The sequence below is a fragment of the Malaclemys terrapin genome, chromosome 13 (assembly GCF_027887155.1).
Source record: "Malaclemys terrapin pileata isolate rMalTer1 chromosome 13, rMalTer1.hap1, whole genome shotgun sequence".
Taxonomy (NCBI): Eukaryota; Metazoa; Chordata; order Testudines; family Emydidae; genus Malaclemys; species Malaclemys terrapin.
This window is the reverse complement of record NC_071517.1, coordinates 30,872,374-30,887,917: the sequence shown is the minus strand read 5'-3', so window position 1 is coordinate 30,887,917 and position 15,544 is coordinate 30,872,374. Positions and strand designations below refer to the sequence as shown.

The following is a 15,544-nucleotide window of genomic DNA, read 5'->3' as shown; positions in this document are numbered from 1 at the left end:
GGAGGTTGGCATGAACCTTAGTGCTGCTTACTCCATCCCCAAAGGCCTCTCCCAGCCAGTCTCTGGTAACCCCGGCCGTTCAATACGCACATTACCCTGCTGTGACATACCGGGGGGGGACCCCTCGGGGATGGGGGGGCTGTCACACAGCTGGGCAATTTAACCCGGCTGGGCAGGGGTGACTGTCTCCCTGGAGCTGGGGTCTCAGCCCAGGTGTCTCTCTGCCCTTCCCCCCAGTCGCCCCCGGGCGAGGTGGGAGCGCCCCACGTTGCGTTCCAGCCCCACATTCGCACCTACAAGTGCTGGTGGGTTCCAATCCCAGCTGAACACGCCCACCCGGCCCTAGTGCGGAGCAGAAGGGCCCAGTGCTGCCCCACAGACCCTCTGGCTCTCTGAGCCCACTCTTACCCATCACCGCAGCACGTCTGGCCCAGGCTGAACGCTGCTGCTCTGTGCAGAGAGGCTGGCACTTCTCGCTCCTGCGTACGAGGGGCAGGTGCTGCTACCGACTGCTCCTCCTAACCCCCGCCCTGCTGCGCTCTGGGGATGCTGCCCTGCTGTGGAGCTCTCAGGTGTCTTGAACTGGAATTTGTTTGGAGAGAAACTGCTAAGGAGCCTTATCAGCCCCGAGCAGAGAGTACCTGGGAGCCTGCCTGGGTCGGGCGGGTCTGGTACAGCCTCCCCCCAGATAAGGCTCTTCCCTGGACCTGCCACCCATTGGAATCTGGAACGATTCCCTCCGAGGTAACACCCGGGGCAGCCAGGGCAGGGCAGGGCATGGCCTGCTCCCCGGGAGCGTTAGGGCTTTCAGGAGTCAGAGGTGTCAGCGGAGCAGGTTGTGATTGTACGTTAAAGCAGCGAAGGCAGTTGGGGGGGCAGAGGAATTGGGTGCTGTGGCCCCCCCATGCCTGGGGCCTATTTGAAAGGCAGCTGTCACACTGTCCCCTTTATCGGGAGTGCCCACTACACCCATCTCATGTAGTCCTCGGCACGAGAAGGGGGAGCATGTTCCCAGCTGAACGGCGTTCGTCCAGGACTCACCAACCCCTATTCCAGGATGGGGGAGTGACCTGAGAGAGAGGTCACCATGTAGCCTGCAATTATCAGTGGCTTCTGGATTCCTCTGGGAAAGGGTTAACCAGGGGCTTAGTTTAGTCCACACTTGGCTTTCTCGGCAGTGCTGGACTCTGGTGGCAGGGAGGGGTCCAGCTCGCACCCTTTCACCTGGCAGGGAGAGTGACCTAAAGCTTAGGATGTTTTCACAGGCTATCGTAGTTACTGGGACCTTGGCAGGGAGGATTGGTGGCTTGTGGGGCATCGGATACCTCCCCTCCTCCTAGAGCTGTGCAGTAACCAGAACATTACCCCTGCGAGGAGAGGGTTTCGGGGACCCTGGGATCTTGGGAGCCAGGGCTTCTCTCAGCAGCCTGGAAGCCCAGGCCCCCCATCAGCCTGTCAAGCAGGTGGGCAGGCGGGCGAGCTGGCAGGGAGCCAAGCAGCTTTCCGTGCGAAACCTTCCTGCTTTCTGTCTGAAGGTTTGTCCACATCGACGTGTTCCCACGAAACGTTTGGATTTTGACAAGTTGGCAATTTCTGATGGAAAAACAGTTCCACTGGCAAATTCTGACCAGCGCCTCTCCTGACCGCACAGCTCCCTGCATCTTTGCTGAGCGTGGAAACAGAATGGACTTGACACAGGTGGTTGTGCCCTGGGATGCCATCTCAGCCCAGCTCCCCCAGTGCTCCGGCGCTCACATTCTCCTAGTGGTGACGTCTGACCCTGGGGAGATGAAAGGCCTCTGCAGGTTGTTTCCTGCAGTGTGAGCTTTGGCTGCAGGCTTCTGTCCCCAGCCATACCAGGAAGGAATCTGTCTAGCCAGGCTGGGCGTCCTCCCTCATCTGTGGTCAGAGGTCACACGGGTCCTTCCAGTGACAAGGTGGCAGCATCTGGCCCTGGGAAAACAGACATCTGCTGTGTGCTCACCCCAGAGATTTCTTTCTTTCTGCAAACTGAAGAGGCCTCTCTCCTGTAGCCTCAGCAGAGGCTGCGAGGAGGCCAGCAGGCCCTGTGGCCCCCCGCAGACTGGGGGAGGCCCTGACCAGTAGCTCTAAAGGCCAGAAGACCCCACAGGACAGGTGGGGAACGGGACTGTGACGTTACGTTGCTGTTGCATGGTTCCTTTCTCCTCAGCTGAAGAAGAAACTGAGCCCTGAAGCAAGGCACCAGACTGGCTTGTCCGTGCGGCTGACCCAGTATTCACCAGAGGGGGGAGAAGGAACAGTGAGGCTGGTGGGTTCCTTCTTCTAAAAAGAAAACAAATCAGAGCATGTTTTTACATCCGGCTTTTGACTCCCCGGCCAATGGGTGTGATCATCCCAGATAGAAAAGTCAGCCTGTAATGCCCGGCTCCTGCTGGCTGCTCCGATGGAGACTCCACTTCCCCTCTCCTCCCCGTAAGGCAGGGGAACTGCCAGCCACTGCCTGGTACTGTCTGCACCCAGCAGCAACACTCCTCTACCTCCCACTGCCCTCTCCTCTGCTGAGGTCCCCCGTGCCCTGCCCTGGCACCCTCTCTGCTATGGGGTCAGACACGCGGGGAGAGCAGGGCAGGTCTGTGCCCTCAGCCCCGGGGCTCTCGCACAGAGCTCTGCCCTCAGGCCCAGCCCTGAACATCACGGCGTCAAAGGAGCTTCTCCCACTATCATGGCAGCTCCTCCTGTTGGTGCCCAAAGCCCGGGACTCGCACTCAGCCCCTGAAAGCAGGGGCGGCCCCAGGCACCAGCCGACCAAGCACATGCTTGGGGCGGCACCTGATAAGGGGCGGCCAATCTTGGGGTGGTGGGGTTTTTTTTTGGGGGGGGGGAGTTTGGTCGCTGGGGGTGGGGTGGGTTGTTTTTGTTTCGTCGGCTGGGCGTGTAGGGGGCACTGGGGGGTGGGATTCGGCAGCAGTGCTCCCGGGGGGGGGGTGGCGGCAAAGCTGGGCGCTCCGCGGGGGCGGGGGCGGTGTTTGGCAGCACGGCTCGGCGGTGGGGTGTTCGGCTCCGCGGCGCTCCACGTTGGTGGGGTGGCGTCGCGGTGCTGAGGGCGTGTGTTATGGCGGCGCTATGGAGGGCGGCACTCTTTTTTTTTGCTTGGGGCGGCAAAAAAATTAGAGCCAGCCCTGCCTGAGAGTTGGGAACGTTGCAGCACGGCCCAGCCTCGGCTGCTGGGAGAAGGTAAAACTCCTGTGAAAGGTGCGCTAGTAATGTTCAAAGCCGGCCGGCAATGCAGGTACTGCCACCAGGCTGCACGGTGATTCATCTCAGAGACATCTCATTAATTTAGCAAATACTGCCTGAAAGGAAGAGAGCGTCGGCCACCCAAACTGTTCACACAAATAAAATCCATATCAGACGCCGCTCACCTTTCCGAGGCGGCTTTGCCTTCCCCTCCCCTCTCCTCTGAAATGTGCGTGGATATAGGTGAGTAAGCAAAGGTGCACTCACACACAAACACACAGTGACACATCTATAATCATACAGTGCATCACTCTGTTCCTAGGATCTCAACAAAGTTCACCTCTGCTCATTAAAGGTGACATGCTAAACAATTGGGTTTGAGCTCTTATTTTTTTCTTCTTTATGGTGGATAAAGAAAGCATGAAAAGGCTTTTTTTTTTAAATTGTTTCTTTCTTGTTTTTCACTTTAGACATACCCAGTCTTAGCTTCCCTGTTTCTGCTGGTGGGCTCCAGAGGGAGTTTTCTAATCCCTCAAACCAAAGGAGCATGACCACTGAATATTTAGCAAAGAGAGCTTTTCTCCCTACTGTGTGTTCGGCATTTGAGTGAAATGGGTGCCAACCAGAACAACCGACCTCCTCCCCATGCACCTGTTTCAAGCAGCCTGACCAAAACCCCCTTCCTTCCTCCCTTGATCACTCAGGTTTCATATCCTTGGTACTTGTGAGAAAGCTGTGCAAATCTGTGATCACACTGAGTGTACTGTGCACGTCTTAGTATACTTCTCTGTCACCCTGTTTGGACTGTAAGTTCTCTGGGGCACAGACTGGGTGATAGTTTTGCTTCTCTGGCACAGTAGGACGCTATAACAAGAGACAGGTTTCAGTGTGGTAGCCATGTTAGTCTGTATCAGCAAAAACAACGAGGAGTCCTTGTGGCACCTTAGAGATTAACAAATATATTTGGGCATAAGCTTTCGTGGGCTAGAACCCACTTCATCAGATGACTTCATTAGACTGACCTCCCACTTGGTAAGACAACTCCCATCTTTTCATGTGCTGTGTATATACCTGTTAGTCTCTAAGGTGCCACTAAGGACCATCCCAAACTGCCCCACCATCCGCTCCAATGCAAGGCATTTCTTTACAGCGCCTTCTCTGATATACACACACACACACACACGTTGCTATGTGTATGTATTATTAAAAAGCCCTCTTGATCGCACACACTTCTCACCCTTGGGAGAGGACAAGGGAACAAATACGTGACGGGTGTTAGTCATGTAGTGTAATGCACCACTGGAAGGTGCTGTGATACTGTGGTGGTGAACGTGGTATAATGACCTGCACAGAACAGAATAGCACGGGAGTGACACTTGAGGTATGACTGTACAGGCCCAGCAAAAGTAGGGCCCAGCTGATAATGGTCTTTCAGCACTACCACGAGAGAAACGTTAAATAATAATAAACCGACCTCGTCAACCCAGTAGTTCTGTCGTCACCCATAGAGCCAGCCACGAAAAAAGAAGGGTGGACAAGATCTGCATTTCTAATGTAAAAGCAAATCAAACCCCACAGGGCTTTAACAACAACTACCCTTTATTCATCAGAAAGAAGCCAAAAGGAACGTGCCCTGTATTTGGTTCCGAGCACAGGTCCCCGTTTGAAGGATGTGCTGACCTCAGGATAGCCGTAGAGGTTTGGTTGAGGGCACAGGCCTGGGTGTCAGGACACCTGGGTTCTATTCCTGACCTGCTCTTTAGCTTTGGTCACTTCATTTCTCCGTGCCTCTGTTTCCCCACCCACTTTTTGTCTGTGTAGACTGTAGGCTCTCTGGGGTGGGGCCAATCTCTTATCATGTGTTTGGACAGCGCCTAGCACCAGGGGGCCCTGGTCTCGTTTGTGGCCCCTAAGCCCTACCAAAATGCATTACCTAGGGAGGTGGTGGAGTCTCCTTCCTTGGAGGTTTTTAAGTCCCGGCTTGACAAAGCCCTGGCTGGGATGATTTAGTTGGGAATTGGTCCTGCTTTGAGCAGGGGGTTGGACTAGATGACCTCCTGAGGTCCCTTCCAACCCTGATATTCTATGATTCTATGACTCTATGACTGTCCTCTGTGCACAAACCCTAGCCTCTCCCCTGCCCCCCACATCTCCCTGAGCCTCCCTCCTGCCTCCCTTAGCCTCCTTCCTGTCCCCATCCCCCTGTACCCCCCTCAGCCTCCCTCGGCTCCCCACACCCCGGCCCCCTTAACCTTCCCCCACATTCTTCTGCCCCCTGCCCCCACATGCCCCTGCACCTCCCTCAGCCGCTCTTATATCCCACATGATCACCTCCAACCCCCTCAGCCTCCCCTCTGCCCCATCCCCATGCCCCCCTCAGCCTTCCCCCTGCCCCCCACACTCCCTGGCCCCCTCAGCCTTCTCCCTGCCCCCCACACCTACTACCCCTTTCAGCGTTCCCCCTGCACACTCTGTCTCCCTCATGCCCATATCCCTCTGTCCCCCTCAGCCTGCCCCCTATCCCTGCCCCCACACCCCCCTGCAACCCGCTCAGCCTTCCCCCCACATCCCCTCACAGTCCCCATGCGCTGTCCAGGCCCTGAACCATGGCCTCAGCCAGTCTGCCTGTGGGCTCGGCTTCAGCCTCCTGGAGCCCAGCGGGAGGTGGCAGCCAGCGTCAAGAGGGCAGCCTGCCTGCCACATGCAGACAGAGCATGGGGACGGGGCGGCCCTCGCGCAGGCCTCAGCCCCGCTGGCAGCAGTGGGAGATGGCGCCATTTTGATGAAGGGACAATTGGCGCCTTTGGCCACGTTTCCATGGGACAGGTGAGAAGCCCCCACAATCCCGAGTCACAATCAGAGCGTCAGGGTGGCCGCGCTGATGCCCCTGTTGTGCATGGGGTCGGCCCAGCACGCCCAGTTGATGGGGGTGATCCTGTCACGGAGTGTGGGGGGACTCAGGGCCCTGCACCCCCAGCTTCCTGCCATTCACCATGACTCTCAGCCAGCCAGTAAAGCAGAAGGTTTATTTAGACAACAGGGACACAGTTCAAGACAGGTCCCGCAGGCACAGAAAACAGGACCCCCTCAGTTAGGTCCATCTTGGGGTCCTCGGGCACCCCAGCCCCCTTGGGAGGTCAGAGCCCTGTCTGCCTCCCAGCCATTCCACCAGCCAGCTCCTGAAACTCTCCCTTCAGCGACCCCTCCCACAGCCTTTGTTCAGTTTCCTGGGCAAAGGTGTCACCTGGCCTCTAACCCCTTCCTGGGTTCTCATGTTACACGCTCAGGTATTCTCCGGTCAGTCTCCCATCCCCCAATGCAGACTATCCCAGCCACACTCCGCTGTCAGCATTCAAAGACCACAGTAAGAACAGTCCCAGTTCCTCACAGATGCGTAGCCAGAATCAGCCAGAATCCACTGGAAGCTGCTTTACCAGTTTGTTGGGGCAGACAGACTTATGGGGCCGGCTGCAGCTGGCATTCGGGGTGTGCGGGCGGGGGGGGGAGGCAGCATGAATTGCATGTGGGAAATTCATTCGTTGTTTGTGTGACAGCACAAACTCCCCCTCATCCCAAAACCTGGTCCCCAAATGAGCAGACTGGAGCACATCACACTAAACAAACTGGTGCCACGTGCAACAAAATAAACAGGTCCCATCTCGTGTCCTTTGTTGCACATTTCAATGGCGTGTGCCAGGTGCTGGCAGGTTGCAGGGTCGAGAAGCGTGCATGCGGGTGAACCGCCTGGGTGCTCTTTTCCAGAACTATACGGACGTGGAGCTGTTCCCTCTAATGCACCAGTTCCTGCCCCCTGTATCCCAGCCAGAGAGCTGGGACACAGAGAGCAGCTGCCTTGACAGTCGCTGAATGAATCCAGTTTGATCCTCTTTCCTGTGGGACAGATGCAGCAGCAGCGCAGAGTCGCTCCAGCCCATCCCACTCAGGTATCTCCTCACCCGGCCGTGACCTGTCGGGACAATGACGGGAGCGGGGGTTCAGTCTCTGTAACCTCACGTGCTAAGCAGGGGTTAGTGATACCAAATGGTACTGAAAGTCCGAGGGCGGTGGGGAGAGGGGTTCCCACCGGGTGTGTGGGTTTGGTGAAAGGCGCCTACAAAACGTTGGGTCTGCCCAGTGCTTAAAGACAGAGCTGACTGGACTCAGCTGGAAGTCCTGGTTTCTTCTCAGTGATCCCTAGAGCTGAAAACACTGTGAAGCCGGTTGACCTGGGCACCATAGAGCCGGTGCTGTGGTGAAAGACAGTACAGGGGGGAGCAGCAGCGAGGTTCCCCCTAGCCAGGGAAGTCACTAAGAGCTGGACTCACTCCGGGCTGGAGGCCCCTCAGAGCATGGCATCGCAGCTCCAGGCAGAGACGGCAGCATGGAGCAGCAGCGGTGCAGAGCAGAGGCAGAGGCATCCCTGGCCCACCCCTTCTCTCCCTGGGGCAGGAGGCCAACCCCCCCCCCCGAACACCCCCTGAACTCTCAAACTCTGCTGAGCTGGGCCCGTAAACTGGGTACGGGGACAGCAGAGGGAAAATGGGAGGGGTGTGCCAAAGGGACATTCGTCCATTGGACTCTCTCATCGCAAGCTGGGAAACTGAGGCAAGGGGCTGCTGCCCAATGGATTGTAGGGCGGGCGTTTCACTCACAGTTCACATACTGCTGAGTCACTCTTGTGGTGGTTTCCCCAGTTCATACTGCGTTTCTTTCTCCTCTGAATAAAAGTTCTCGTGTGTTGGACACAGACTCTGCTCGCAACGGGGCAACAGCTGCCTGTTAGGGGCGTGCTGGTCAGTTTCCCAGATTTCTGGGAGGGACGCTCCAGCTGGTTCTGCTTTGCAATGCTAAGAGGAACTCCGAGATCCTGATTCTCGTCCTTGTCACTGCCAATACCACCTGGCACAAGCGTTACACCCCCATCACGTTCTGCACAACCCCCGTTCCTGCCATCTCCTCTGGCTTGATCCTCTCCATTTAGTGCGTCCTTCATCTGGAAGGCCGATGATACGGTAATGCCGCAGAGTCCCACTGAGAAATTAAATCCCTGGCTCACACCTGCCCGGCTTCAGAAACGTTGGCGTTCTCGGGGAGGAGGGAGGGAGCCCAAGAAATCTGGTATCTGCGGTAAATAAAGGCTGGGCAGACGTTCCGGTGGGGGCTCCTTCCCTACCCACAGGCCAGGCTTGAGGCCAGCAGTTGAGAAAGCAAGATAAGCTGGATGTGGAGTGGCGCTTTCCCCATAAAGGCATGGAGCCCTGGCTCTGGTTTCTGATGTGGAAGTGGGACACTTCAGGTTGCTAACTCGCCCGCTCAGCTGCAGCGTCGGGATGGGTGAGTTTTATTGAAATGCCCAGTATTTCACACAGCCTGGAGATGTAGGGCCAGAGCCTGGTGGTGGGCACCAGAGCCCCAGGCGGTGTGGGCACGTGGGGGAGGTGCAGTGGCAGGGCATGCTATGTGGCCCCTGTGGGACACCATGTGCCCTGAGTGCCCGGGCACAGGAAGGAACGTGCCCAGACAGACGCAGTAACTACCGCATAGAGAGGGGCAGCCTGCACTCCTCTCAGTGCCGCCCCTCAGCCCGGGCAGGTGCACAAGGGGGAGGGGAGCCCTGGTGCATCCTCTGCTTTCCCGACCCTGCCTGGCCGAGGCACAAGGGATGGGGGCGCAGTGAGGTACATGCTGCTTTTCCTTTGAAACGGAGCAGCATTTCCCCCAGCAAGTGCATGCTGCAGCATGAGCCTGGCTAGCTAGGAGTCTGGCAGTGCCTCCTGGTGGGTAAAGACTGCCCCGGGGCCATGGGGTACCAGGAGCCTGGCGGGGATCCCCTGCCCAGCGCTCTGCTGGACCCTAGGCAGGAATCCTCCCTCCCTGCCCCAGGTACCTCTGGGCATTGGGGCCAAAGTACTTTAGAACACAAAGGAACTAGGATAAGCCATGTTTTAAAAATGGGGAAACTGAGGTATGGTGCAGTGTAATGAGTTTTCCAAGGTCACAGGTCAAACTCAGGCCCTCTGTGTCTTAGACTATTACAGTGTGTGAACGGCTGCTAGCTGGCAGCGTCCCCGCTCCTCTGGGGCGTCTGGAGAAGGGGAGGCGTGTTTTCAAGGATGAGTGACTCCAGATTGTTATTTCACTTCAGTTCCAAACATTGTAGTTCTGGCTTGTTAGACTTACTGAAATCCTTCTCCTTTAAAGCGTTAACCCTTTGCCTGCCATGGGTTACGCCTCTCTCCTCCCTCTCACAGGGATACCTGAGATTGCTGGCAGCATGTCACAGTTACTTGGGCTGTAACATTGTCTGAAGAATTTGGGGTCCAGGCAGCTCCAAAAAGAAGGTGTTTCCAATGAAATCTGTCTGTGGATGATGTCTGGGCAAAGTGTTTCCATTGCAACAGTGTGTTTCGGTGTGTCGTTTACATGGTGTTCTCTCTCTCTCTCTCTCTAATTCATTTGCACGTTTGTATCACGGTCACTTTTGGGGTTAGTTGTGGACTTTCTAACTTTGCAACACCACATGAATACACTGATGGCTGACAGAAAGCACGGTGCCGGACTCCAGTGCGGCTTTAGCCTGTTCTGGTTTGACACACACACACACCCCCTGCCCGGCGCGTCCCGCCCCGCCCAGCAAAAAGCTGCCATTTTGCAACTGTCATGGGCCAGCAGCAGCTATAATCAAACTTGGGACCTCTGGAGCTTCACACGTGAGCCTCTGCTGTAGGGTTCTCAACCTATTTACCATTCGGGGCTGCATATGCCGTGCTCTGCGTTATGTGGGCTGTAGCTACACAAGATGTAATACCAGGGCCGTGATAGATATACCTGGGGGTGGGGGGGAGGGCGGGGGGTGAATGAGCCGGTTTCTGTCCAAGAGTCTGGATTGCTCTGGGCTGCTGATCCCGGCAAGGTCATTGTGAATCCCTGCGCTGAGTGCTGAAGGTGGCCTGGGAAAAGCATGTGTGGGGAGGGGGAGGGGTGTCTATGTTAATCCCGGCTGAAATAAATGGCCATGCCCTTGCTAGGGCAGCGCTTACAGTGCACCCCTCGGGGACCTGGCTCCATTTTGAACTCTTTTTGGCCAGGACTGTGGCCCCTGGCGACTCCGCCCACTTTAAGCCTGGCCTGAGCTGGGCCCACAGAACAGCTGCAGTGTCAGCAGCGTGTCCCCCTCTGGGCTGCTGGGCTGCAGTGCAGGGGGCAGCATGCCTGGCGTGGGGCACACAGCAGCTCTGTGCCCTGGGCCCCTCTCACCTGGCGCTCATCTGAGGGGGGCAGAGCCCTGCCGGAGGCTGCCCAGCTGCTGTCTCTGTGTGGGTGAGCGGGCACTGCCCTCCGGCTGGTGGTAGTGACTGTGGACGGGGGGAGCTGGGACAGAGGGGGTTACTCTGAGCAGCACTCCCCTTGCAGCGGTGCAGCGCGGGGAGAGAGGAGGCAGCTCCTTCCCCACCACAGGGAGCGCTCCAGCCGGCCCTGACCCGCCTGGGACCCGGGAACCAGGACATCGGAGCCGCAATCTTTGAATGTTTTTTACCATGCAGCTGGGTCCCAGCTGTGTGCTAATCGGGCCGGCTGCAGAGACGGAGACAGTGGCCGGGCCGGGGGAGAGGTGAATGGTGGGCTTCACCCCGTCTCCAGAGACTTGGGCCCACCCCCCCCATGCTGAGCCTCTTTGAACATCCAGCCATGTCCTGCGGTGCCTACCTGGGAGCTGAGCTCTTCTGAAAATCTGGCCCAGTAGTTGAGCCCTCTGAAAACTCTGGCCTTAGCGTCTAAGGGTAACATTTTCAAGAGTGGCTAAGTCACTTAAGTGCCTAAATCCCAGTGACTTCTAGTGGGATTTAGGCACTTGTGAAACTCTCTCCTGGTCTCATGTCCAGTGGTTTCTGTCCCCTGCAGGGTTCCAGTCCAGCTCTCTCATGCTTCTGTCTGCGCTGTCCATGATGGCACTCCTTTGCGTAGCCCCGTGCAGGGCAACGGGGCCCTGGCCCACAAGAAGGTCGAGAGGGATAAGTAGAGAACCCGTCGGAGGGCTTCTATCATCTGCCATATCCGATATCAGGGCATCGTGGGCCTGATTCTGCTCCTCTCCCCCATGCCGGGGTCACCCCTAGATCCACTTATCCACTGAATGCACCTTCCAGCCCCCCCGCCAGCGCTGGGCCCAAAGAAAGGCTGAGTTCTCCGAAGGGATCGCAAGGCCAGCCTGCGCTAGTGAGCCCACTACTCCCATTCGCAGGCCTCCAGCGCCTGGGAATGGGCCAGCCGGGGTGGGGGAGGTGCTGCTCGACTGGCTGTTTGCTTTACACAGCTTCGTTATCCCTTTCTCCGGTAACGGCTGCCAAGCCCCCGGCAGTGACTGAAGAGCGCTGGTGCCAACCACAGGGCAGCATGTGGGAACCAGGCACCCCCCCAAAATTGGCTGGGAGTTCTACCCTTCCATCTCACCAACTCCTATACTAGGGCTAGCCCCGGCTAACAGCTGGGGATCTCTCGCTCATGCCTAGAAGCCTTGCCCCCAGAGTCCAGGCAGCAGGGAGAGCCAGTTCCTCCTTGTCAGTGGTTTTCATTCCCTTCTCCCCACACCTCCAGCGGCTCTGGGAGCTGCTCAGGGTCTTGCCCAGGCAGGCCAGGGGCCGAACCAGCTCCAGAGGTGGCCCTGAGCCCCTGCCCCCGCAGAGCTCAGCAGCTCCTCCCCCTCGGCTCAGCTATGGGGGAGGGGCACACAGGGGGATTGTCTGGGGGGTAGGGGAGCTGGGGGGGGCTCAGGCTCGAGGGAGGACCCTGGGGAGGGGAGGGGCAGTATAACCACAGTGCTCTCATTCTACCAGGATAGTTCGGGACAATTTCCGCCCCAAAGACAAGCCCCTCGATAGGATGTCTGGAATTTTCAAAGGCTCCACAGGGATTTGGGTGCCTAAATCCCACTGAATTCCAATCACAGTCGGGTGTCAAACTCCCTTAGGCTCTTTGAAAACTCCCATTTAAATTGTCACTGATGGGTTTCATAATTAACATTCGCTGAGATGGATCTGGCAGCGTCTCCCCCACCCTCCCCAAACGATTTCTTCAGCAGTACAGACTCAGGAAGGATACAGAGCCTTGGTTTACACTTGATTCATCTCTTTAAGGTTTCTTCAAAACCAGCAGAGCAAGAAACTATTCTTATTTTATTTTATTGGTAAAATGAAAGTGTAAGATCTGGAGCCGGATTCTGTGGCCAGGAATGGCCGGGGTGGATTCTGTGGCTGTAGTATTGTGAAATACACAGGACCTGCCTCTAAAACCCAGCCTCCAGTTACCCCAGGCTGATTTGATCGAGCTAGCTAGCGCTCTCTCCCGCCCCCCCCCCGCACCTGCCCCCTTAACCTGATGTTCGTGGCATTTCAGGGTTCCCCAAAGACTGCAGCAACATTCCCAGGGACAGCCCCAGCGGGGTCCATGTCATCCAGCCGGCAGGCTCTCCCCCTCGAGTGGTGTGGTGTGACATGGACACCGAAGGCAAAGGCTGGACCGTTGTCCAGAGAAATTCTTACAACACAGAGATCACCTGGAAGGAGTCCTGGAGCACCTACAAGTACGGCTTTGGGAACGTGCAGCAGGATTACTGGCTGGGCAACGGGTACCTGTCCCTGCTCACGCGGCAGAACATCTACAAGGTCCGCTTTGTCGTGGAGGACAAATTCAACAACACCCGCTACGCAGAGTTCGACATCTTCAGTGTCGAGGATGAGCCCAGCGGGTACCCGCTGAGGCTGGGCAGGTACTCTGGGGACAGCGAGGACTATCTCACCACCTACCACTCCGGCCTGGGGGGCATACACGACAACATGAAGTTCAGCACGACTGACAAGGATCAGGACCAGGCCAGTGGGAATTGCGCAAGTAGCTATGGAGGCTGGTGGTACGACAAGTGTCAGAACGTCCTGCTCAATGGGAAAGGCTACATCTACTGGGAAGGGTTCTGTAAGAGTGGGGAGTGCAAGTCTTCCCTCATCCTGGTTAAGCCAACAGACGTGTGCTGTGTCCGGCAGGAGGAGCCCATCCTCCTTGGGAGCCGGCGTCGCTAAGAAGGGGAGACAATATTAAATCAAACACGGCGCGCCATCCCCCACCTAATCAGTGCAGTCCCTGCAATGCCTCCACTCTGCTCACCCCCTTCCCTGTTGGCTTCTGCACGGTAAATTCGCTGGAATAAATGCTGAGAGCTGACCCAGCTGGTGCGTTCGAAGGACACGAAGAGTGTGATTGGTGTGTATAACTGGAGCCCCACTTCCACTCTGCCTCGCTGGAAGCCATGTCACTCACTACAACTTTAGACCCACATTAACCTCTGCTTCTCCCAGCCCTGCCACTGCCCCTTGGCATTAGTGATCAATGAATCATGACACTGGATTTCTAGCAACTGTAATTGAGCATTTAAATGGGAAGATGACTCAAACCCAGGACTTTACATCTTAATCCTTCATGTATTAGCAGTGGTGAGTTTGGGTTCAAAAACCTGGCCTCTGTGTTTTTAATAAATATGGTTATTACATGAGAAAACATTGCAACAGTAATTAGTTGCTGATGAACCATTGAGATTAGATAGACGTGCAATGAAACCGCACAATAAAGATATTGGTGTCCCTCTTCAACCCAAGGGGCTAGTCAAAGTTTGGGGCCCTGGGGATGTTCCAGTGGGGATCAGAAATTGGCAGTGGAGTCTGGGGGCTAGTTTCTGGGCACATGCCATCATGGCTTGTTCTACATGAGGCCCCCTTACCTGTTGCTTCCAGCTGTCTTAAATGAAGAGTGCATCCTCACAGCTGTGTCAATGAGATTTTAACTCCACCCATCACAAGGTATAATCCAGCTCCTAGCAGTGTATTTATCTGTCAGGCTGACGTCCTCTGAGCATCTCTGAGCATTTCCTGCCTGTTTGGCTTCAGTCACTTCAATCAAAGTTCATTGTGACCAGATGCTGAACACCATTAATGCTAACAGCCAGGGGCAGGAGCACCCCCTGAACAGGGAACGAACAGGCTAAAGAATAACGCCATGGATTCAAGTCAGCTGGGCCTGATGAAGTTCACCCTCGGGCAGGGCTCCCAAATCGTGGGCTATAGCCCAAAGATGGGCCATGACGTAGCCCTGGCTGGTCCACTGGCAGGGGTGAAGATGGGGGGGGAAAGTGAAGGGGTGTTGCCCCCCCCCAAACTGCATCTTTCCATTCCCCTCCTGACCATGGCCCTTCAGTGCATCCCCAGGACACAAGGCCCTGTCTAATTGGCCTTCCTGACAGAGCCTGCATGGAGAGCGTGCGTAGGAGGGAGTTTGGGGGGGCAGGTTTGGAAAGAGGGATATTTTCAGGGGGAGGGAAGCTGGGAGCCGCTGAGGTGCAGCTGGAAGGTTTCCTCCTCCCTCCTCAGCATCTGGGGTGCAGACAGGGGGGAGGGGGTTGCTATTTTCCAGTTGGGAGTATCAGGGACCCCTGCCCCCCCCCGTGCACTGAGCTGTCCCCTCCATCTCGGTTGCTGGTGGTGAGGTGGGGGTGTGCTGTTTTGCAGTGGGGGAGCGGGGGATCCCCCTGCCCAGGGCACTGACCTCTCCCCTTCCCGCCTCCCATCTCCGCTGTCCGTGGTGGGAGCCACCCCCACCCCCCACTCTGCCCATTGCAGGCTGCGCTTGGTGCCCTCCCCAGCCAGCCATCCCTCGCCAGGCTGGAGCATGACGCTGCAAGCGGGGACATCCTCAGCCTGTCCCGGGCAACCAGCTCGCTCAGCCGTTTTGCTGACTGGCGGCTCCTTGCCAAACCCAGGGTTCCCCTGCACTATTCCCCCCAACTTGGGGTCCCACCCACACCCCAACTCCCCCCTGAACATGGCTACCCCTCCCCTTCCAAAACAACCTGAACTCTTCATACGCCACAGCCCACCCCCGCCCCTCCCCATGAGCCACCTGGCAGCAGTGCCCTTCATCGGACCAAACTGCTCTCCGTGTCGCCCTCCCACCCCCACCCCCCAGGGCCAGGCTGGCACTCTCTGAGGCTGGACCCCGTCTGTGACTGGGGTTTCAGCACTCCTGCTTCACAGATGTATACAGAGCACTGTATAACCAGAGTTGTCATAACTATAAAGGGAAGGGTAACAGCTCTCCTGTGTACAGTACTATAAAATCCCTCCTGGCCAGAGACTCCAAAATCCTTTTACCTGTAAAGGGTTAAGAAGCTCAGGTAACCTGGCTGACACCTGACCCAAAGGACCAATAAGGGGACAAGATACTTTCAAATCTTGGTGGGGGGAAGGCTTTTGTTTGTGCTCTTTGTTTGGGAAGTCATTCG

General features: G+C 56.7%; 1 protein-coding gene across 1 annotated transcript; it reads left to right on the top strand.

Moving 5' to 3' along the window:
* The first annotated feature begins 8,391 nt into the window (after nt 1–8,391).
* On the top strand, nt 8,392–15,171 carry LOC128848347 (fibrinogen-like protein 1-like protein). The gene is made up of 2 exons (XM_054048327.1): nt 8,392–8,553; nt 12,613–15,171. Exons 1-2 carry the CDS (start codon nt 8,550–8,552, stop codon nt 13,290–13,292), a joined length of 684 nt encoding a protein of 227 aa, XP_053904302.1. The 5' UTR covers nt 8,392–8,549; the 3' UTR covers nt 13,293–15,171.
* The last annotated feature ends 373 nt before the right edge of the window (nt 15,172–15,544 follow it).